The 22,207-nt window shown below is 40.1% G+C and overlaps 1 protein-coding gene across 1 annotated transcript; it reads left to right on the top strand.

The window, feature by feature from the left end:
- The first annotated feature begins 1,107 nt into the window (after positions 1 to 1,107).
- Positions 1,108 to 20,487, top strand: LOC136060792 (cytosolic phospholipase A2 epsilon-like). The gene is made up of 21 exons (XM_065755587.1): positions 1,108 to 1,284; positions 3,540 to 3,620; positions 6,309 to 6,381; positions 8,055 to 8,191; positions 8,568 to 8,699; positions 10,844 to 10,884; positions 11,748 to 11,790; positions 12,198 to 12,264; positions 12,437 to 12,606; positions 12,728 to 12,814; positions 13,811 to 13,848; positions 14,121 to 14,256; positions 15,227 to 15,363; positions 15,575 to 15,797; positions 16,485 to 16,599; positions 16,976 to 17,113; positions 17,733 to 17,840; positions 18,538 to 18,729; positions 19,176 to 19,342; positions 19,732 to 19,918; positions 20,089 to 20,487. The coding sequence occupies exons 1-21, from the start codon at positions 1,108 to 1,110 to the stop codon at positions 20,295 to 20,297; spliced, it is 2,658 nt and encodes an 885-aa protein (XP_065611659.1). The 3' UTR covers positions 20,298 to 20,487.
- The last annotated feature ends 1,720 nt before the right edge of the window (positions 20,488 to 22,207 follow it).

Genomic DNA, 22,207 nt, shown 5'->3' on the forward strand with positions numbered 1-22,207 from the left:
GGACATAGACTCATCAGCAAAAACTGCTCATTTGTTTACTTTTAGCAAACTGTGCAGACAGGCAGAAATGAGTTAATAGTTTGCAACTACTAAGGCCATCTTAAAACAACATGAACAGACCCTCCATGGGATCCAGCACAAAAAAAAGCAACAGAAGCATTTGTTGCGACCTTACATTTTTAATCATTCTTCTCATTTCCTTTTATGGAAAATGACTTTTCTGAACTCCTGAAAGTGCTGACGATGAGCTTGTAAAGATTATAAAAACCATTACATTCCAAGAGTAAGTAACACTGAAGATACACTTAGAATAGTCTATTCTATCAACTAGACAAGTTAACTAGATGTCATAATCTGAGTCTAAACTAAACTGTGGAAAAGTGCTTGGTATGTTGAAACATTTCATGTTAATATTTTCCATAACACTTTTATTTTGAATCCTTTTAATACATAGCCTACCTCGTCAGCCTGGGGAACCCAACCGAAAGGTTCATTAACTACCAAATAACACACTTGTTTTGGTGCAAAATGATGCTTGAAGGATTTTCATTTTGGCAAGAAAAAATTGTAAATTTACAATTTACAAATGACTTTGAAATTACTTTTCCAATGTTTTTATCATTGAGAATGTCAAGTAAAACTACTTTTTTGCGCTTTTGTAGTCAGACATTGCAAAGCTAAAAGTCAGAGCATGCATTTTAGCACATAAAAATCACTAAGTTTTGAAAAAATACACGCTTATGCTTTTTTATTTTCTGTGGTAGTTTCATGAATCATATTCTGAAATATGGTGCTATCTGCTCTGTGTATAGCCCTGGGAATTGCCTCCTTTGGAACATGAAGTTTCTGGTGTGAAAAAATAGGCAGGTTTTGATGATAAACTTACATCATCTCCAGCTCTGAGAAAATACTGGCTATATACACACATTTCGTGTAAACAATATTGGACAATAAATGCTTGTTTGCAAAATGGAAATTCTGCCTTGCTCCATACTTTCAGGCATTTTGGTGATATGTTCTAGGTTCTCAGTGTGTTCCTTGTTCCAGGAAAGCAAAACTGTTGTTAAGAACATCACAGTGTCCCAAATGCTTGCTGTGAACGAAGAGATGACTGCAGGGCTACAAAGTGAGCCACAGTCCTACCACACCTGCAAAGTGCCATCTCTGAAGTGGACTGAAAGTGCCATTTGTGAAAATGGAGGAATTCCCACACCAGGGAATGAATACATCAGTCTTGTGTCATCTCAGCTGACGTACCTTCTTCTGAACACCCTAATGAATTTGGTACTGTGTGGTGCTCCAGTGGGGGTGTATCCTTTCCTTATGATCTTGGCAAGCTGTGAGCATTACCCCTGGTTTCTCTCACCTGCTATGCCCGATTTTCTAGGGACTGAGTGATGGCACAGCACAGAGACAGTGCCTTTGAAAGTTTTTTTGGCCATGGGCACTGTGCGGAATAATGTTTTCAGAGACCCAGTCCTAGTCCTGGTTTATAACAAGCTTTCCCAAGAAAGGTGTCAGAGTAGCACACTGACTTTAATCTAACTGACTTTAAGGTTTTTTATGACCTAGTGAAAAAAAACTTTTGTCAAACTGCATAACTGCAGCTGGCACACAGATGGGACATGCCACATAGGTAGACACGGTTCTTCACAGCATTACGAAACAACACAGCCTATAGCAAAAATTTATTCTACTAAGTCATCTTTGATGGTGGTGATAGTTTGCATGGGAATGTGCAATATGGGAATGTGCATGGGAATTGTGTTTGTTACTAACTATATTAAGCTCAGAAATGCTCAGGACGTAGCTAACTTTTTGCTCATAGGCAATACACCAGGAGAACAGGGAAAAAACATTCTCTTCCTCCCATAATTTTCATCTGCTGTGACCTGCTGAAGGTGCAGCAATTTTTTATGCCCTTTCAAATCCTTTTTCAGTGAGCTGAAATCTATGCCAGTGTCAATGGCATAGGGGTTAGATGGATTCTAGCAGGGGCAGAGGCAAGTGTCCCAGTGCAGTGGCAGGTTTCCAGACAAACACCACAGCTCTATGCTGGTGATAAATCTTGCATCTGGCTGGCAGAGTTCATTGGGTCAGGCATGGGAGCCGGATTACAGCCAGAGTCAGCCTAAACTGGAAAGCAGCACTGGAGTATTCACAGGGGTGGAGCTAGATTACAGAAAGGCATCGCTTCAGGACTCTTTGTCTTAATATAGGTGATAATAATGAGCCATAGGAAAGGAGAGTAAGAGGATACAACTTCTTGGGGAGAGTCCCAGCCTGGCCGGACCTTCGCTGACAAAGCATCCTATGATTGTGTCTGCTCTGCACATCTAGACCTGGGATGGCAAGAATAGGTGGTACAGAATCCCTTAAAATGGCTTTTGCAACAACCAGGTTAGTCTGAGAGAAATAGTGTTGTCCCCTTTCTCTTCTACTAGCTTTTGTATCCAATCTACTGTCACAGATAATCTGCATTTTGCATATGTACTGTTTCTGCATCTTGTCAGAGTCTTGCTACATGGAAAGTTCAGCACTCAAATAAAAGGGTATCTTCCTCTTACTATTAGTTATCAGTCTGCTGGTGGCCAGTGTTGGGCAAAGTGACTAGAACAGCATACTTCCAGACACTGTATGCGAAGGGGTATTTTTCACACTTATTTTACCACAAGATGCAGCACAAGAAAATGGGAGGGGAATAGCTGGGTTTAAGAAATCAGGCAGAGGTGGGGCTCTGAGTCAGTTTATAAAATAGTCACTCACCTGCATGAGACATCTAAGCTACTGGTGTCTCTGGAAGCTGGGATATGCGAAGTTCTACTGCCAGAGATAACACAGGACAGGTTCGTGACTGTGGCCACAATGGAGTCAGGCAGTGCTTTGTCTCAGGTAAGAAGGGTGCAGAGCCAAGCAGGGTGTCTGGAGACTCAACTAGTTGTGCTGCACATTGAGCACTGATGGGACTGCTTTCCTGACCTATCATTGACTTTAAGTGGCTGCACAGGAAAAATAAATCAGTGCTTCGAGAACTCATTACAGAAATTAAAATGATAGTGAGCCAAGGAAAGGAGAGGAAAACTGCTTGGAGTGTAAGAGTTTATTTACAAAAGGAGCATTTTGTATATGCTGGAGTTTTCTTCATCTCAGAAACATGCCATATGCAACCTTAGAAAGAAGTATTAAGTAGCACAGAGATGTGCTTCAAGGTGAAATACCAATTAATTACAGGGTGTGTTTACTGGAGACAGGTTTGCAGCTACTTTAACAGCCAGAGCCAGGAGAAGCCGTTCCTGCGGTATGTCACCAGAGCCTGGAGCAGTTGTCACACCAAGGGTGGACCTTACTGGGCTGCTATGGCCCTGCCCAGCCTTGCTGGGGCAACACAGAATGGCAGTGGCACTGCTGGGAGCACTGGCACCAGCCGAGGCTCTGAAGGCAATGCTGACTGTGGGATCTCCTTCATTACTGCACAGCCACGAATTCCTAAGAAGGATTGCTTCTAGGAGCCAGCATGACTTTGGTCCTTCTCATTGCAGGAGCTGATCACCCAAACCAGTCCACTGGATGGAATTATGCGGCTGAATTGTGATGGAGAACAGTGGTCTTCTGTTACAAAGGTACCACAAAAGAGAATTTAGAAGTAGAACTGTAGAAGAGAATTTTCTGTTGGGTAGAGCCTGGGTGAGGACAGAAACAATAGGTTTCAATGTCTACTGAGCAGTCTAATTAGGTATCATAACTCTTACAGCTGCCTCCATGAAACCCCATCCAGCTTATCACTTTGATCACTTTGCTGCATGGTCTTGTTTCATGTTCAAGTCCTACTGTTGTTTCTATCCTTGGCAGATGGTAAATGGATCCCATTTTAATAAGATTAATAGTTTTTAAAGAGTGGGTTTGACTAGGCTTTCTGCTGAATATGTCTTACCAAAGCAAATTTACTACCAGTGTAGGTAGTAATAACCATGAAATTGAGCCATTTACTCCCACAAAGATTATGGCACAATCTCGAACTGGCTTTTCAACACCGGATTTCCTGAATTAACCTTATGTCTGGCCTCTGCTAAAAGAAAGGAATTGCAGCTAAGACTTATCCAGGATACTTCAGGCATGTTAAATAAACTCTTTCCTTTTAGAAACTACAGGATCAGATGTGCTTAAATAGATTCTTTTTTTCTCTCTAATTTACTGCCATTTAATAGAATAGAATCATTAATGTTGGAAAGACCTAAGCTCATCTAGTCCAACCATTTACCTACCACCAATTTTGCCCACTAAATAATGTCCCTAAGTACTACGTCTACCCTTTCATTAGGACAGTGACTCCCCCACTTCCCTGGGCAGCCTGTTCCGATGCATTACCACACATTCTGAGAAGAAATTCTTCCCAATATCCAATCTGAATGTCCTTTGACACAACTTGAGGTCATTCCCTCTTATCCTATTGCTGTTACCTGGAAGAAGTTTCTGCCCCCTACCTCACCACAACCTCCTCTCAGGGAGCTGTAGGGAGTGTTAATGTTTCCCCTGAGTGTTCTCCAGTTATGAATGGTGTCTTTTTCTGTTTTGAGCTAAGATGGTAAACAGAAAGCATTACACTTACAGTTGAGAGAGTAAGAAGTTCTTTTTATTGTTTAGTTGAATGGAAAATGTGAAGGTAAGAAAATACTTTCTAAAATGTATCTCGGCAATGAAATGGTCCCTACAGGTTCTGGGCCATGAACCCACCCTCTCATGATTTTTTAGGCAAAGCACATACTCCTTTCATGATTTGTTCCTCTGTGATGCCTAAACTGAGATTCTCTGGTTATGACAGGACACATTCACATGCCTGAGCACTTTGTTCAATCCCACAGTGCTGCTTTTGGATCACCACAGGCCATGATGGTCACTCCATGGGACTCAGTTCCTGAACCCGAGTTGAGCTCTTTCAGGAGAGTGTCTTCTACAAAGCCAAAGCCAGCCCCTGGCAGCACTGGCCCTTCCTCACTCCTCTTCCTCATTCCTGTCTGTGGCTCCCTCATGGGCATCCCTTGCAGTCTGGCTCCATAAGGGGCTCCGCTCTCCCCCCATTGCAGACATAACCCACACCTGACAGCTGGCAGGCAACTTCACAAAAAGAGCTCTATATGGCAAAAACAAGGTCAGCAGTTCTAATAAAGCTGCAAACAGAAGGCTTTGAACTGAAGTAAAAAATGACTAATCAGAAAAATACAGACAGCTCAGGATTTATTCTTAAATATATGCTTTCATTTCATTCACCTCTATTCTGTCCCTGCTCAAATAGTTGAGCATCAGGGGCTGGCACAATGCTTCACCCTCACGTAATTACTGTACATCTTGACTCTATACCTCATCTTTTCTTCCTGTGCCTCCCTTATTTCTATGCCTTTATAATTAAGTTTTAGGCACAAATACAAATTGATTGTCTTATCAAGAGCTGCTCTCTGGCTTCTGACCTATGGTTTGACCCTGCCATTGTGCAGACCCAGTCACCAGCTGTGCAGCTGAACAGTACCAACTCTCCTGGCTTTTCAGGGCCTTGGTTCTATGCCGTTACATGAAGGCTTGTTTTATCTGTTTCTTCACTAGCTTACTTACTAAATGTCTCCTGAATGGATAATGTATGTTTGTGAGCCCCAGTTCCAGCTGGGCTGAACATTATGAGACACCAGGTGGACAAGTGTCACTGATGAACATGTTTAGTGAGCATGATCATGATGAATTAGAGGATCTTAGTGGTCTTTTCCAACCTTAATGATTCTATGATTCCATGACATATATTCAGTTTGGTCTATAAACACTGATGCAGCACTGGGAATACTGTATGTTTAAAAGAAAAGGAATGTGGAAAAATCATATTTCACAGCCTACTAGTCTGAACTTGAGTCATTGCTGGATGGAAGCCAATCCCCACAATAGTAATTTTATCACTTGCAAAAAGCCTAAAGCAGCTTTTCACTTTCTACCTTAGAAATTAAAGAGTATCTCCTCTTCCAAACTGAATCAGAATCTTACCACTCTGTGAAGCTGGATTTTAACTAGAAACCAAAGCAATTCACCGTAATTATAAAAGTCTGCACACAATCTATAACTGGAGAGAAGCCTTTCAGTCTGCTGCATGACTTAGATACTAGTAGTCAGAACAAGATATTGGCCATTCCTTAATCACATAGGAAAATTCAACTAAGCGGTTTACTGTTTGGGTATCTCTCTCCCTAGATCATTTCTACCTTCTAAATATGCTATTTACTTTTAGCATTCATTCAAAAATTTTGCATGTGGCTTTTTCTTTTTTCTTGCAGATAGAATCATCTCTGTGTTACTTACTGACTGTAAGAGTCATAAGAGCAAGAAATATCCACCAGGCAGATGTTTGTAAGTATCTGTAGTGCTCTGTATGGATACCTTACCCTTCATGGGGCACTAGCTAGTCCTACTCCAAAGAAAAGGATTTTCTAGATTTTTTCTGTGGCCACAGGAAGTCCCCTGCTGGCATGCTTGTTCCAGCAATGAGCAGTGTGCTTCTTTTTCCTTTAGTCCTATTCTGCGCAGAGATGGCTCTTTTAGTGGGCATGGTGGAGATGGGTAGGTGGTTGGGCCAGATAATCTTAGCTATCTTTTCCAGTCTTAATGATTCTATGATTTTGTCAGTTCAAGGGTGTACCTATTTGCATATATTCATAAAGGGGACAGATGAAACAGCTACTGCAGTGTCTTGAAAGCAGGAAATGCAGAAAGGTCTCCTGTGTTTTCCCCTGGAGTAGATTCATGCAACAGAAGACAAAAACTGACTGGAATAATGGAACAAACACAGGAAGTGGAGTAGCCTTATCTCAAATTTAGCTTGTATAGAAATTGTCTGAAGGGTAACAAATCCAAAGTACCACAGCCTGCCTACCAACCTTCACAGATTAAGCCAAATAAGGTGTCCTTCCTTTCTGATGACCCACAGCTGTGTCTTTAGTAGGATCTGTTGTGATAGGACAGGGGGAAATGGTTTCAAATGAAAAGAGAGGAGACAGTTGAGGTCAGGCTGGAGGGGTTTTGAGCACTCTCATCTAGCTGTAGCTGTCTCTTTTTGCTGCAGGAGAGTTGGGTTAGAGGGCCTTTAAGGGTCCCTTCCAAATCAAATTTTATGAAGTATAAAAGAAGATTTTGGCTTTATTTATATAGACATCAGGAAGCATTTTTTTTCTCTTGTTTGAGATGTTGTTTTGTTGTTTATTTTGTTGTTGTTGTTCTGCTTAGTGAAAATGGAAGTAATCAGTTTGTTCCCTTGGCTCTTGCAGGAGCAGTGTGATATTTTTGTTCCAAGCTCCTACTTGGACAAAGGACTTGGGAAACTACCCTCTGCTACATATTATTCTGATTTTACTCTTGTTTCTATTCATTTTTTGAAGGGTTGCTTGGTCATGTTGTTTAATATATTGGAACATGTTTCTCACTGGCCAAACTATTCCCTTTTGTCAATTTGATATCTTATTACAGTTTTGATCTTGCAACAAATTACAACAAATCTGGCACTTAATGCAAGTAGCTTACATCACTAATACCACATCTAATTTCTTTCCAAACCAGCTGACAAAGCCACTGTGGCATTTCTGAGTAACAGCTTCTGTATGTTAAAAAACCCACAATACGATTTAGTTTTTTTCACAGCAAGTACTTGTGTTTAAAATCACTGCTCTGCTTTTCTGCAGTGCTAAAGTTCCCTAACACAAAACTTTGTTTTCTGGATTCTTACTCCACAGTGTGGTCTGCTGGTCCCACCAGAGCTTTCCCTTTTGCAAGAGCTGGAACTGATGACACAGAAGGAGAAAACCTTTTGATTTAATGCATTTATTATATATCTAATTATATTTATTCAGAGAAGACTTATCTCCCTCTCCAAGTCCTTTTTTTTTTCATTCCTATTACCTAAATTGTAATGTCTCTGTTGGATTTACATAATATGAATCATAGTGCCTCTCTTCGAAAGTGGACCCTCATGTTGTTCTTTTCTCTAGCAAATTTTCACTTTAGATGTTTTTGTGTTTTTTAACATACAGTAAGCCAGACTGATTGCTACGTGAAACTGTGGTTGCCAACTGCTTCAGCTGACAAATTTCAGACTAAAACCATCCAGAATTGCAAAGATCCTGTCTGGAATGAAACCTTCTACTTCAGAATCCAGAGTCAGGTCAAGGTACTTAGCTGGGATTTCTCTGATAACCGTGATCTAGGGTGAACTGCCTGGATTCATCTTTTTGAAAAGCAGATGTATCTAATTGTCCTGAGAGGTAAAGAGATGTGCAAAAAGACATGAAAATAGCATGTACCCTCAATATACTTATCCATGCCATGGAAGACAAGTGTATCACTCGGTCATACACACCTTTGAGATGACTAATTTGTCCTCATGCCTCCTTATAGGTAGATGTGTACAAGGAGTTCATTTCTGCTCCATTTCCTTCCCTTCCTGCTCTCTTTCTTTACTTTCTCTCACTCATAACAGTAGTGGAATGAAAATGGATCTACTGCTTTAACTGGTGCTTGTAACATTACTGTAATTCCCTTTTCAGAATGTGCTGGAGCTGGGGCTCTACGATAAGGACATTGTTACTCAAGATGATCACCTCTTCACAGTGTACTTTGATATAGCCAAACTTTCCCTGGGAGAACAAGTCTTCATGCATTTCAAGTGTGATTCACAGGTGAGGTCTCAAATAAGGTATGGAATTCTTTCACAGACACTTTTATTGTCTTCCTTTCTGCCTAAAATGTTAATTGCAGGGTCTTCATCCTTCTTATGTATGGGTTGCCCAACTGCATAAAAACTTTTTCATCCTGACTTGAGAAATCCTCTTCATTTCTCCATCTGTAGGCACACTGATGTTGGGTGTTGGTGTATTTGGCCACAAACTGTAGCTGCCTCTGCAAAACTGTCACTTTGTTGGTCCTGCCCCCATCAAGGATCCTACAGGAGTGTGTCCACACCAATAAAAATCGCATGGTGCTTTTGTCATCACTTGCTACTTAACCTAGTAATTAAGAAGTAATGGCTCTGTGATCAGAGCCAAAAGTCAAACCAGTCTAGTTGCTAATTACAGACTGTGGCGTGACTGAATAAGGTGTCCAATTCACGTCATTCAGCTTCACAACAAGAAGTGTTCCTGTTTAGGGGGTTCTGGGAGTCCCTGAAAGTTGCATTTGAAAAGGACCAGTATACTGTAAGGACAAGATGTACTGCATAGCTGCAGGAAAGTGTTGTCTGATCTGAAGGCTGGGTGTTGGAACCTTTATCCAATGCCAAGCAGCACTGCTAGCACAGCTACCACCAGCACTGTGGTGCTGAGAGAAGAGAATATTCATTGTACACCTCTGTGGATAATCTTCACATACTTCTAACACTTCCTGGGGAGACCAGTATAACAACAGTGGAGGGCATGAGGACTGATGTATAGTCCTGCTACCTCTCTTAGGTGTGCTGGCCTGGCAGATGAAGGGATATCCTGTGCTGTGAAGAAAATCACATTCCCTGAGAAGAAAGTATGAGAAAGATAGATGCTTTCTGTGGCTGAGGAATCGCTGGTGCCACGCTCTGCCACCAAGCTGATCCACATGCAAGGTTATCACATCAGCCTGTTGCATCTGTATGTGCAACTTTGTATAATCAGTGCTTTGAATCCAACCAGCCCACATGTTATCCATGGGAGTGGTACTGTCTGATACCATGAAGGCTAATTATGTGTTTAAGGAGTCTCTGCTGCTGGTTGTTCATCTACCAGCTGCAATTGGCTTCTCTGGAGCCTGTTTAGCTCTCTTTGGCCAGAGGGTGAAATACCCCCACTTTGGCAAGCCCATTAGCTGAGCATCACAATTGTCAGGCAGGGTTACAGATGAAACTATCTCCCTGCATGTTCAGCTAGAGCATCTTCTTTCCTCCCCGCTTTTCTCTTAGTCTCTTGTACATTTGCCATGTACCATCCACGTGCATCCAAACTCTGCAGTTCATTATCAATAAATACCTTATTTAAACCTTTGTTTGTGAAATACCAGATGAATGCAAACTTCCACTAGCCCTTGAAAGAAATAGAAATGTTCTGCTGGTTATAATCCAGCTTATTACTATGAAGGTGATTACGGGTCCTGTATCCAAACCTTTCATTTCTGCACTTTACAGCTACAGTGGTTAGAATTCATGATCTTCAGGCCTTCATAGCATATTTTTATCCTTTATTAGTAATTTTTTAGTGTCTTCAATACAATAAGTACTCATGTACCCTTTGAGGAAAAAAGTGGACTACAATACTTGTTTCTCTGTTCTTATCCCTTCTGTCCCCACTTGTGTTTTCTTCTCTCTGGCACTTTCTTCCACCAAGGAATTATGCTCTATTCCACCACCCACAGAGGAAATCTGAACACTAGAATTACCTTTGCCCTAGTGCCCTCATCATGCTGCCAGACAAAGTGGTTGTCTTCTTCTGCCACTGCTTGGCATACCGCCATTTTCCCTCTTTGCACCAGAAAAGTTGGCTGTTCCCCTCAGCAGCACCTTGTTCTCTTTGCTGGAACTCAGTACAAGGCATCATCTCTGTTGTGCTGTGGATATCCCAGAAGAAAGGCAAGCTTATCACTTTCTTTGACAAAACCTGCTCTGGCAGGCATCCAGAATCATCCTATCCATAAAAGATCTGGAGACCTAAGGCAATCATGCAAGAAGTGGCAGGCTCGTGTATTTTAAGTACATTACCAGTCATGAACTATGTGTTTACGTATGTTATAAGAATGAGAGCTTGCATCATGAAAACCACCAGTAGACTAGTGTCAGATACTTTTTCCTTTCTTTATTTTTCAGAGAAAAGAGGAGCTAGAGGTGGGATTTGCATTGGATAATATGTGAGTAAACATAAAACACAACCTGATGTACTACCCAGGGAGATGGTGGTGTTGCCCTCCCTTGAGGTGTTCAAGAAACATATAGATGCAGCAATGAGGGTAATGGGTTAGTGGGCATGGTGGGGTTGACAGTTGAACTCAGTGTTCTTAGTGGTCTTTTTCAACCAAAACAATTCTATGATTCTATAATCTGAAGCAAAAGGAAATGGCAATTCAGAGACATGAAATAATCTAGCATAATTGTCCAGAGTGCATCATTCTTTGGTGATGATGATGACTAACACGGTTTCCCATGGAATCTATAATATGAGCTGATGAATTGGTGCATGCCAGGATGACCTTTCATGAACTTCGGACAGCCAGGAAAAATGCCCTAGAATCTTTTCTTTGTCTACTGTAATGAAAATTATTTGAGGACAGAACACAGAGAGTGATATTTTGTTATGCACTTCTCTTTGAGAATTGCAAGAGAACTTAAACCCTTCAGTGCATAACAGAACATGAAATAACCACTAGATTCTTGAACTAGATCCTATTTTTGTCCTTAGACAAACTATAGTTCTTTAAAAACAATGAAACCATCTACAGTCGCAGCTTGGGGCTTAGGATGAAGTCACCGCACAGTTTGGCCCTACAGTATCTTTATTTTTGCTGAGCCCCAGGACTGGATCAGCCAATATGATGATAACTGTGCCATGACAATGCAATGAGGAAACATGTGCCATGAGTATTCTGGATTTTTTTCTTTCAGGTTCAATACATAGATAAAAATAAGGAGGAAAATGAGGAGAGGGGTGTGGTTCATGAATTATACTGTAATTACAATAAGTTATTAAAAATGTATTTTTCTTTCTGTTTCCTAGTTCAGGCCCTCCTGAAACCATCATTACAAATGGAGTACTAGTGGTGAGTGTTATGTTTTATCATCTTTCTTGTCCTGTTGCCATCCTTGTTTTACCTGACTCACAGTGATCAGGCCAACATATGTTTTGGCTTTGCAAAGTTAGCACTTAAGTGTTGTCACTTCCATCATCATTTGCCTTACCTTCCTTACCTTCTTCCTTCTGAAAGCGCTGGCCCTCCATGTAACCCTGCCAACCTTGCCCTGGGTTTTTCTGGCTTCTCAGAGACTCCTGTTCCTGCCAGCATTCAAAATAAAGGTTGTGGTTTAGAGAGAAAGATTTTGTTGGGTCACAGAGCACTGCCTATGTAGCATTTTTATCAACAGCAGTAGGAGCTTAAACTGGAAAACAGAATCTCAAACTGGGAAATGCTCTATCTATGTGGTATTTCATTGCTCATGTTTCTTACAGTCTCGCAAGATCTGCTGCTTGGAAGTTCAGGTGGTTGAGAAGAAAAAGGAGAGGAAATCTTTATCAAGTGAGGTTACTTCTCTATCATCTCTTTTTAAATCACAACTTGGCTAAATGAAAGATTGAAAAAAAAGCAACAAATCAAACCATGAAAATAGTCTTATGGTATGCTTTGTAAGAACTTTCGTTTGCAGTTTTGACAACAAACCTGCTGTGTCTGCTTCTGTGTTCTTTCTTAGAAAAACAATTCTCCTTTAAAGTGCAAGGCTCATATGAGGGCACCCAAGACATTACACTGGGATCTGATCTGGTCTTTGGTTCCCCCTATCCTGCCAGATTTCACTATGCCAAATACAAGCAGCCAACACTGGATCTTATGCTACCAGGGAAGAAACCGCTTCCTTCCTATGTATGTTATTACTGGACTTCATAAAGCATGATAGTGACATGTAAAATAACATGTTCCATAAAGAGCAACATTAATTGTGTCTGTGGAAAGGGAATAACATTCTTTTATATTGAATTTTCAGCACTCCTATTTGTGTGGTACAAACTCAGGCACTCAAAACATGGAGCTTCATTCCCTTCCAAGTGGACAAAACATGATTTTAGCAGAGGTGAGTTCCTGTACCTTTGTGGAAGAGGTTGAGAAGCCTGTGTATGGACTTTTGCAACTCCAGTGAACTGTACAGCTAATTGAAGCTCCATATGATGGTGGTCATACCCAACTCATCCCCACCCTTGACAATGCATCTGTCTTCCTCTGACAAGACTGGTCCAATTGTGGGACAGCCTGGTTTCTCTGTGTGGTACTGGGAGTCCCACTCTCATTGCACTGATGTGGGTTAATTGGAATGGAGCAAGTAAATTCTGCAGAGCAGGAACTTCAGTTTCTGCCAGAGGAAACTGGGAACTTCTGGCCATTTTGAAGTGCTCTGATAAATAGCAAGGCATTTTATGATGAAGAAATTATGCAAACAAAATGCTGCAGTCAAATACTGGTGGGTCTTTAGGTAATAAGACTAGGCTGTATCTTCTGTTTTGAATGGATGTGAGTATACAAAGGATGTTGTTACTCCACCCTAACCTTCATGCTTTTCCTCTTCTTACATGTATGTGGGGCACGTGCACTAACAAAGGTAGCACCATTCTCTTGCTGATGCTGACTGTTCTTTTCTAAGCTTAGATCCACACTTAAAGAAGGCCCATATAGAATCAGAGAATGACAGCTTTTGTAGGGTATACCAACAGAAAAAGAAGAACAAAGGCTGTTGAGCAAAATAGTGCTATGGCTTTAGCATGGCTGTCTGTCCTGTTATAGCCCAAGAGAGGTAATTTTGGAAGGGAAGTATAATGTGCAAATTATAATTACTTTCCTTGTAAGCAGCAGTTGTCCTCAGATGTTGCATTCACATATAAACACTGGAGATTACTGAACAACTTCCCTGACAAAAAAACATTCGGAACAATTCATGTACACAGCTGAATTATTCAGAGCTTCTGATTTTATCTGCATTGCTAGGATAGCACAAGATAAAAATTGTCCCAAGACTGCAGGGAAAAGGACTAAATCAGATTATCATGCTTATATTGTTTGCATTCTTGCTTTCCAGGATAAAGGATTTGATTTACACGCAAAGGCAGAAGACTGGTAAGAGGCTGTAGAGAACAGACTTCTCAAAAATTGTAGAAATGTCTTTCTTTAGGTGTATTTCATTAAAATTTTATTGTTATTTGATAATTGTTAAGAGAATTTCCTCTTTCCATCACTTTCAGGCAGCTTTGAATACCTTGAGTTTGGCAGTATACAGAAGAATCTTCCTGTAAATGCGATATTTTGTGGGTTTAGGTTTTTTTTGTACTAAATATTATTGCTTATCTACCAATTATAATGGATTTTTTTATTTTTTATTTCTGCTCCAGCCCAGACCATCTTGATGTGCGTTTAGGGTTTGATCTCTGCATTCAAGAGCAAGATTTTCTATGCAAAAGGCAGAAATGTGTAGCTGCTGCTCTTAAGAAGGTCCTGCAGCTGGAAAAGGATCTGCTGGACCATGAGGTCTGTAGGGCAAACATTCAAAACATCTTATGAGTGCCTAGCATTTGGAACGCATAAATTGATGCTGAATGTTCACTATTTCTGTGGCTTCTGTAGCCATTTGTTTATTCTTTTTCATTCTAAACCTCTGCTGCTTTCTCCATAACTTGTTTTGTTTCCCCCCACCATGAAATGTGCTCTGTCCCACAGTCTGCACTCTCTTCTCCTGTTTACTCCTCACTGTCATGGCAGTGAAGGGACCAAAAATACTGAACCTTATTTCAGTGTACTGTGATTTTCTCCTGTATCTATCACGTCACTGTCCCAGTCTAGGTGTACTACCTTTTCTTCCAGTGTAGTCTTCCTTGACACTGAGATGGGATTTCTAGCTGTGTCTTAAAATTTCCATCTATACCTGCCTTACTGTTTTTCTGCAAGTGTTACTGTCAAGAACAGAACATTGAACCAGTTCCTCTGTGATCTGCCTTCTTCCTGTTCTTATTTGCTCCATCTTATCATACTTTCACTTGCTTCTCTGATGCTTTCAAAGGTCTCTGTAGCTCAACTTTGTGAAGCTTCTGTTCTTTTTTTCTCCTTGCTACCTTGTCTCCCTTGCATAACTTCTCATTGGCTATCACCTCTTATCTTTCCCACTTGAATTTTTTGCTTTTTTAATTTTACATATTCTTCTAATAGTGTCCCTTATCTCTAATCTCACTCTGTCATTTATGCCACTTGACTGTGTTATCCTGAGTCTGATTCTTCTCCTGTTCCAACTTCACTGCAAGCCAGGCTAGATATTCCTTGTACAGAAATATCTTTTTCCATAATTTTTGAAACTGCCATCCTTACTGTCAGTCTGCTTTATGACATGTGAGATTTCTTTTTCCCGCCTTTACTGCTGATGCTTTCTCCCTTATTGCCATGCTGCTCCCAGACTAGCTGCAGGCCATCTCCTGAAAACAGTTTTTTCTGTCTCTGTGTTGCCCAGACCCCTGTGGTGGCCATCATGACTACAGGAGGAGGGATGAGGTCTCTGACTGCACTGTATGGCAGTCTGCAGGGGCTGCAGAAGCTCCATGTCCTGGACTGTGCTACATACCTGACTGGCTTGTCTGGTACAACTTGGTGAGTAAGAATAGGCAGCTTCTCATGGCTTTCTTTCTCGTGACATGGTAGTGCTGAGGTAGGCTATGGCTACCAGCTGTAGTCCACTAACAACACCTTCTCGGTTGTCCTTTTTTATCTCTTTCCAATGACAGATTAAAGTCTTTGTATGTGGAAAAACCATGTAATTTGCAGCAGCATGAAAATGAGTGTATATATTTCCTCTTCCTAGGACCATGTCAAACTTGTATAGAGATGCTGACTGGTCACAAAAGGATCTCGATAATCAAATAAGCGAGGCTCGAAAACATATGACAAAATGCAAAATAAATTCCCTTTCCTTGGAGTATTTGAAGTTTTACAAAAAGCAGCTGCACCAGCGGAAAAGAGAGGGCCGCAAAACATCTTTTATAGATCTCTGGGGGCTTGTCCTGGAATCTTTATTGCATGATGGGGTACAGTATGTCATGAAGCAGAGTTGCTTACTATTTTCTGAAAATTAGTATCTGTAAATTACATTTTCATGTTTGTTCTGAGGAAAGTAATTTGTTATGAAACTGTGTGTATGTAAGCACAGTCATTTTCAAAATGTTTGGTGGTAGTTTTTTAAATATCTTTTTGGAGTAGAGAAAATCATCCTTGTTTGTGAGACTTCGGGTATCTTCTTCTAAGAGAACTGCAAAATTAGCATTATGAAGGAATACAGTATTTTATGTTAAGATTAGTTGGCATGTTCTGCAAATATTTTGTTTCAAAATGGCAAAGTTAAAGAGAGTATCTTAATGTTAGAGAGAAGTATTAATGAATAGACTTGCAGACTTTTGAAATCTGTGTGAGGAGTCTTTCATAAACGTGCAGTGTAACAGATTAAGATGATTTTAACCATCAGTGTTGCTTTCTGCTCTTGAAAATTTCATTTAATTTTCATCCTAACAGTCATTCAATAGTCTGGCATCTCAGAACTTGCAGATATTTAAGTAAAACAACTCTCATGGAAATTTTGGAAAATATGAAGCATCTCAAAATTTAAGGCCAGCGTGTTTTACTTTAGAGGCAGGATATATACTGCACTACAAGTTTAAGTACAGAGAAAATATTACTCTAATTTTTGTCTCAATGTAACTATATTTCTGGAATCACAGAAAGACAGCCATAAACTCTCTGATCAGCAACGGGCCATTGATCGTGGTCAGAACCCATTGCCTATATATACTGCGGTCAATGTCAAGAACAACTACAGCACTCTGGATTTCAAAGGTAATTATGAGATTTCTGAAAGACATTTGTCTTTATATTTGAATTGGTCAATCGGGGAACAGCCTCTTTAGATAGCCTAAAATAAGCCCTCTCTGCTAAAGACCAGAAGCTCAGCTGATGTATATTGGTGTAACATCCTTGTGGCATAAGTCTGACCTTCTGCTAAGCAGACTCAAAAATATTCACATATTTCCATGTTTGCTGGTCTTCATTGCTTTCATGATCATAACTCCTTGCTGTTTGTCTGAAATATTAGACTGAACTATGGAAATTATTTTCATTTTTACCTCCTTTCATTCAATGGTAGCAATGTGTTTAGCCACAGCTATGGAACTGTGGAGAAATATTGTTTTCTCTTCTGTGTTCCTTGCCACAGAATGGGTGGAATTCACACCTTATGAGGTAGGATTGCAAAAATATGGAGTTTTTGTTCGCTCTGAGGATTTTGGCAGTGAGTTCTTCATGGGCCGGTTAATGAAGAAGCTCCCTGAATCTCGAATCTGCTTCTTAGAAGGTAAGCTATTATCTTGAAAACATCCAAACAGTTCTTTACTTATGATTTGAGTAACTAAGTGCTATCAAAGAAAAGGTGCATGACAGGCTAGAGAGAATAAATACCTCATCTATAAATTGATGCCTAGTATAATAGATTCAGTTTATCAACAATAGAATCCAGATCTCTGGAGACTGATGGCTCCGCCCAGACCGCTCCAAAAATGTAATGTCCACAACAGCTTCAAACATGCCGCCTTCTCTTTCAGATAAATAGTTTATGATTATGGAAGCTCAAATTAAAATAAGATACATTGCAGGTAATCTATTATAATTCCCCATCAGATATCTCATATTGCAAGTTTTTATCCTGTCTTTTAGCTCTTTAAATGACATGAATTCATAAAAATCTCACCATTACCTGAAAAAAAAATGTCTGTTAGACAAAAACTGGGTACCAAAATAAAGCTTAAAAATCAACAAACTCAAATAGAAAATCAAAAATCCAAAATAAAACGAGACAGCTTCCATTTAAAGCAAACTAAAGAAAAACATAAACCTTGTGAATTTTTTCTCATGATAACAGTTTTGAGATGCATGACACGTGAATGCTTGAGTTAGAGACTTCTCCTCTTTCACAGGCATGTGGAGTAGTTTATTTTCGTTGAATCTGTTATATATCTGGAATTTGTCCCATTCATCAGAGGATTTTTGGCACAGGTGGACCCAGGACAAAATGGATGATATAGGTTAGTTATACTTCTTTCTTACTGTGTACTAACTATTAAAGTTAGGTAAACTGTCACACCCATTTGCAGCATGAAATACACACCTTACATTTGGCATTTTGAAGTTCTTCAAAGGCTACATTGTTTTTCAAGAAGGAATCACTTCTAAAGTCTCATATTGTACAACATAATTGGTTAATGAAAAAATCTCCTATCTAGTAACCTGTGAGCTCATTGAGGGCTGTAAAGTGTCCAAGTTCAATAAGATTGTTTTGTAGACAATAAGGCAAAAAGACGATGACTACCCTAAGCAGGAGCTATGATAGTACAAGCAAGTACTACAGTTACATTTTCAAAAGCTTGCCTTCAGTCTATTTCACTGAAGTTGTATACATCTGGAGCAGGTACCTATTGCTTCTTGCTGCTGGATTTTGTTTCCTCTCCAAATATGAATCTTGTAAAGAAATAACATATGGCTGGTAAAAGTAGCATTCTGTTTTCTTTTTCACTTTGCAACTTGTGCTCATCAAGTCATAGATTTATAGATACGTTAGGTTGGAAAGGACCTACAAGATCATCTAGTCCAACCATAGGTCTTTTCATCTCAGGCTTTTAAAGTCAGAAAACCACTCATTTTTTTACTATTATTTTTTCCAATATATTTTGAGAGGTTACCTTGTTGTAGACAGGTAAAATTTAACTGTTTCTCACTGTGCAGAGGAAGAACCTCTCCTACCACTGAAGCCCCATGAGCTGAGAACTCGCCTGCTCACCCCAGCCAGCCCCCTCAGCAGTGCCATCCGCGATGCCCTCACAGACCGCTTCTCCGTTGCCCAGGAGCACAACTTCCTGAAGGGCCTGCAGATGCACAATGACTATCTGGAGAACAGGCACTTCTGCAGGTGGAAAGGTAGCAAAGAAAAGCAGGGAAGGACCTGTGTTCCTGGGAAGGGAATTGACTAATGAAAGAAAAGGAAAACATAGATTAAATATGAAACCCATTCTCCAGGGTTAGAGAGACTATGTTTGGGAAGAATCAATATTAGATCAGCCAGCTGTGGCACACTGGGGAATAGTATGGTGCAGAATTGAGCTCTACACCAACAATTTGCCAGCAGCACACAACTCCCGATGTTGGGACACCAGGTCCTGCTGGTGGTTGAAACGTCCATCATGAATCTTGCCAGTGCAGGCCCCAAACTAGCTCTAGCTGGAGCTGGGAAGACAGAAGGGAAGAGGTGTGGTGAATTCCCCTTTCCAGAAGACAGTCACCATTTAGGGCTCTGCAGCTGTGGTCTAATAGGCTAACCGATTTTGCACTGTTGCATTTACAACATGAAATATATTTCTTTTTAGATACTGTGTTGGACACATTTCCCAACCAGCTGACGCAATCAGAAGAATACTTGTCTCTAGTAGATACAGGATTTTTCATCAATACAAGTATCATGCCACTTTTAAAACCAGAGAGAAAGGTGGATGTCATTCTGCATTTAAACTACAGTGCAGGATCGCAGATACTGGTGAGAGAAATTGAAGTGATCTCTGCATCTTCTTCAATTGCTGCATGCCTGGATTTTTTTTTAACACTTTGATCCTTTCAATACATCTTCTAAGAAGTCTTAACCTCTATCACTTTTAGATTATAGTTACATGGTGATACTCCTTTTATAAGTTGTACATATTCTCATTTGTTTTTTGTTTTTTTGTTTTGTTTTGTTTTACAATTTTACAATATGACTGTTTTGTGATAAGAATTCATTGTAAACAAATACCTTCTCTTCATTGTTACTGTGCTTTTCAATTAGGGTTTTATAACTCTCACAACCACCTTGGAAAATGTCCCTTTGGACTCCAAGAAATCCTGAGCCTATCTATTTAAGACTTAGTGTTGCTTTGTTCATTGATCCAGGCTCTCGACCAGACCTGCAAGTACTGCTCAGAGCAGGGCATCCTATTTCCCAAGGTAGACTTGAGTGAGGATGACAGGAAAAACCTGAAGGAATGTTACCTTTTTGAAGATGCTGAGACTTCAGGAGCACCAATATTGCTATTTTTCCCACTAATAAATGACACTTTCCAAAATTATAAAGCACCAGGTATGTAATCAAACATGATAAAAAATAATAAAACACCCCCACCCAGCAGTTTATATTATGAACTCTCTGTACTGAGGGAGAGCCCCTTCTGTATTCTGTTGAGAGCTTTCTTGCCTATGACCAGAGCAATTCCCGCCTCTCAGCAGTGATTTCTCACTCCTTCCTCCTAGGTCAGAAGCGCTCCGAGTCAGAGTTGGAGGATGGCAAAGTTGATCTCTATGGCCGTTGTTCCTCTTATTCAACGTACTCTGTCACATATACTGAGAAGGCATATGACCGTCTGGTTCAGCTAGCTGAATACAACATCCTGAATAATGAAGAGCTCATTATGCAGGCCTTGCACACAGCAGTGGAAAGGAAAAGAGAGAAAAAGAAATAATGAGGATACATTTGTGTCCTTTGTTCTCCCTTGTGACCTGCTGAGAGACTAAGGCTACCTTAAAATCAGCCATCAGGCTTCAAGGGACTCCTGTTCAAACCTGCTAAATGGCATTCTCAGATGAACAAAGGGATTGAAGAGAAACTTTATGTGCCGAAGAATTTCACTGCAACAATTCATTGCAATTGAATTCTGAATTCTGCAATTGAATTCAATTGAATTGTTATACGGAGTGGATTATGGAGAGGCAGGAGGAATAATGTGCTAAGATGATCATAAACATGGTGCTAGTGGCCTTAAAGAATTTGAACATGTTAAGCATTTCAAGACAGACCACATTAAAGGCATATTTTATTAACATAACTTGTGCTTTGTGTTTGCAAGGTGGTGGCACATTGTAGGCGAGTGTTTAGGGAAGGAGGGGTGTGTGTCATGCAGCATCATGGGTACACAAATCACATTCAGGGGTGCCTTTGGGCAGGGACAGAGGCAGAGGAGGCACAGGCCACTGATATCTGACAGGTCATGAAAGCAAAACAGTGATGAAGACCTCCACTGCTGGTCTGCAATACTTCTCCTTATACTTCCTCTTGGTCTCCTGCCAGATGTGAAAGACGGGAGTGTAAACCTACAGAGATTGCAGGCAGTTCTTGGAAAATTTGCCATAGCAGGCACATCCTTCCACATGGAAAGCTACTGCAGGAGCTATGCTATCCAGGCTGTAATTCTTCTTGAACTGCCTATATACCATGCCCAGAACTGACGTGCACATGGGTTTTGTTTGCCAATTTGAGGCTGTTTAACCTAGGCCTCTCTCACTGTTCCCTGGTTGACTTTGAAGAGCATTTTCCTTGTACCCACAGCAAAGATAGTCCAGCAATTTTTGTGTGCTTCTTACTGCCTGATGTTCCCTATGGATAAGATGCCTTATTACTTGTTCACTGGAAAAACAACAACAAAGCCAACACAACAACAAAAGGAAAGAACAGGTGAAGATTAGCCTCGTACAATGAAAAAACATGCAAACCTAGATCACGGATTCATAGTAATCAGAATTTGCAAGAATATTTATTTCCAAGTACAAAAAAAAGCTTACTTTGATAAAATATATTGTAGTTAACCCATGCTTTAGGATTAGTTAATAACATAAAACACTTAGATTAAATAAGATATTTTATGTTTCTCTGGAACATTCAGATTCTCAGTTTCCAGATGTTTTTTAGCAGAAGTTCCCTAGGACTTCATAGATCTCTATTTTATTAGCTAAAATAATACTGAAAGTGATAATTAAAATAGGACAAATGGGTGATGTTCACAGCATGTGTCTAACATCTCAAAGAAAATCCTATCTACATATGCATACATCTTTTCTTCCTCTTAAATTCTGTAGTATTTTGAGAAGATGAAAATATAACTTCTTAAAAGATCACCTATTATGAATTATTCATGACTTTTCAACCAGACCAACTTTTAATCCACAGACATATTAGTGAGCAAGTCAACTGTGTTTAATTGCTTTCTACTCATTATTTAACTGTTTGTTATCCATCTTTTCTCTTTTGTCACTTATGATTTTTAATGCCCTTCATACAAAGTCAGGTGAAGTTTCTCAGTGTGTGACAAGTACAGTGGCTACAACCTTCAGCCTGCTAAAAACTTCTGTGGCTATATTTCAATGTTCAAATTATTTTGGTTGCAGGACTCAATACTGGGTTTACATGGCCAAGTTTTTGTAGTGGAGAGTGCTGCAGGGCTGGCCTGAGTGGTTTCCTTCCACATTTCAAGGCTCACATGCAGGTTTTTATCTTTACTTTCCAAATGAGTATATATATATATATATATATATGTAGCATGCTTGCCTGAGTCATGTCACTCTGCAGCTTTAAATAGCATCAGCAGAGTCTGGAAGA

Source organism: Cyrtonyx montezumae, unplaced genomic scaffold (assembly GCF_038088225.1).
Source record: "Cyrtonyx montezumae isolate F1298 unplaced genomic scaffold, pur_monq_1.0 scaffold_10, whole genome shotgun sequence".
NCBI classification, from domain to species: Eukaryota; Metazoa; Chordata; class Aves; order Galliformes; family Odontophoridae; genus Cyrtonyx; species Cyrtonyx montezumae.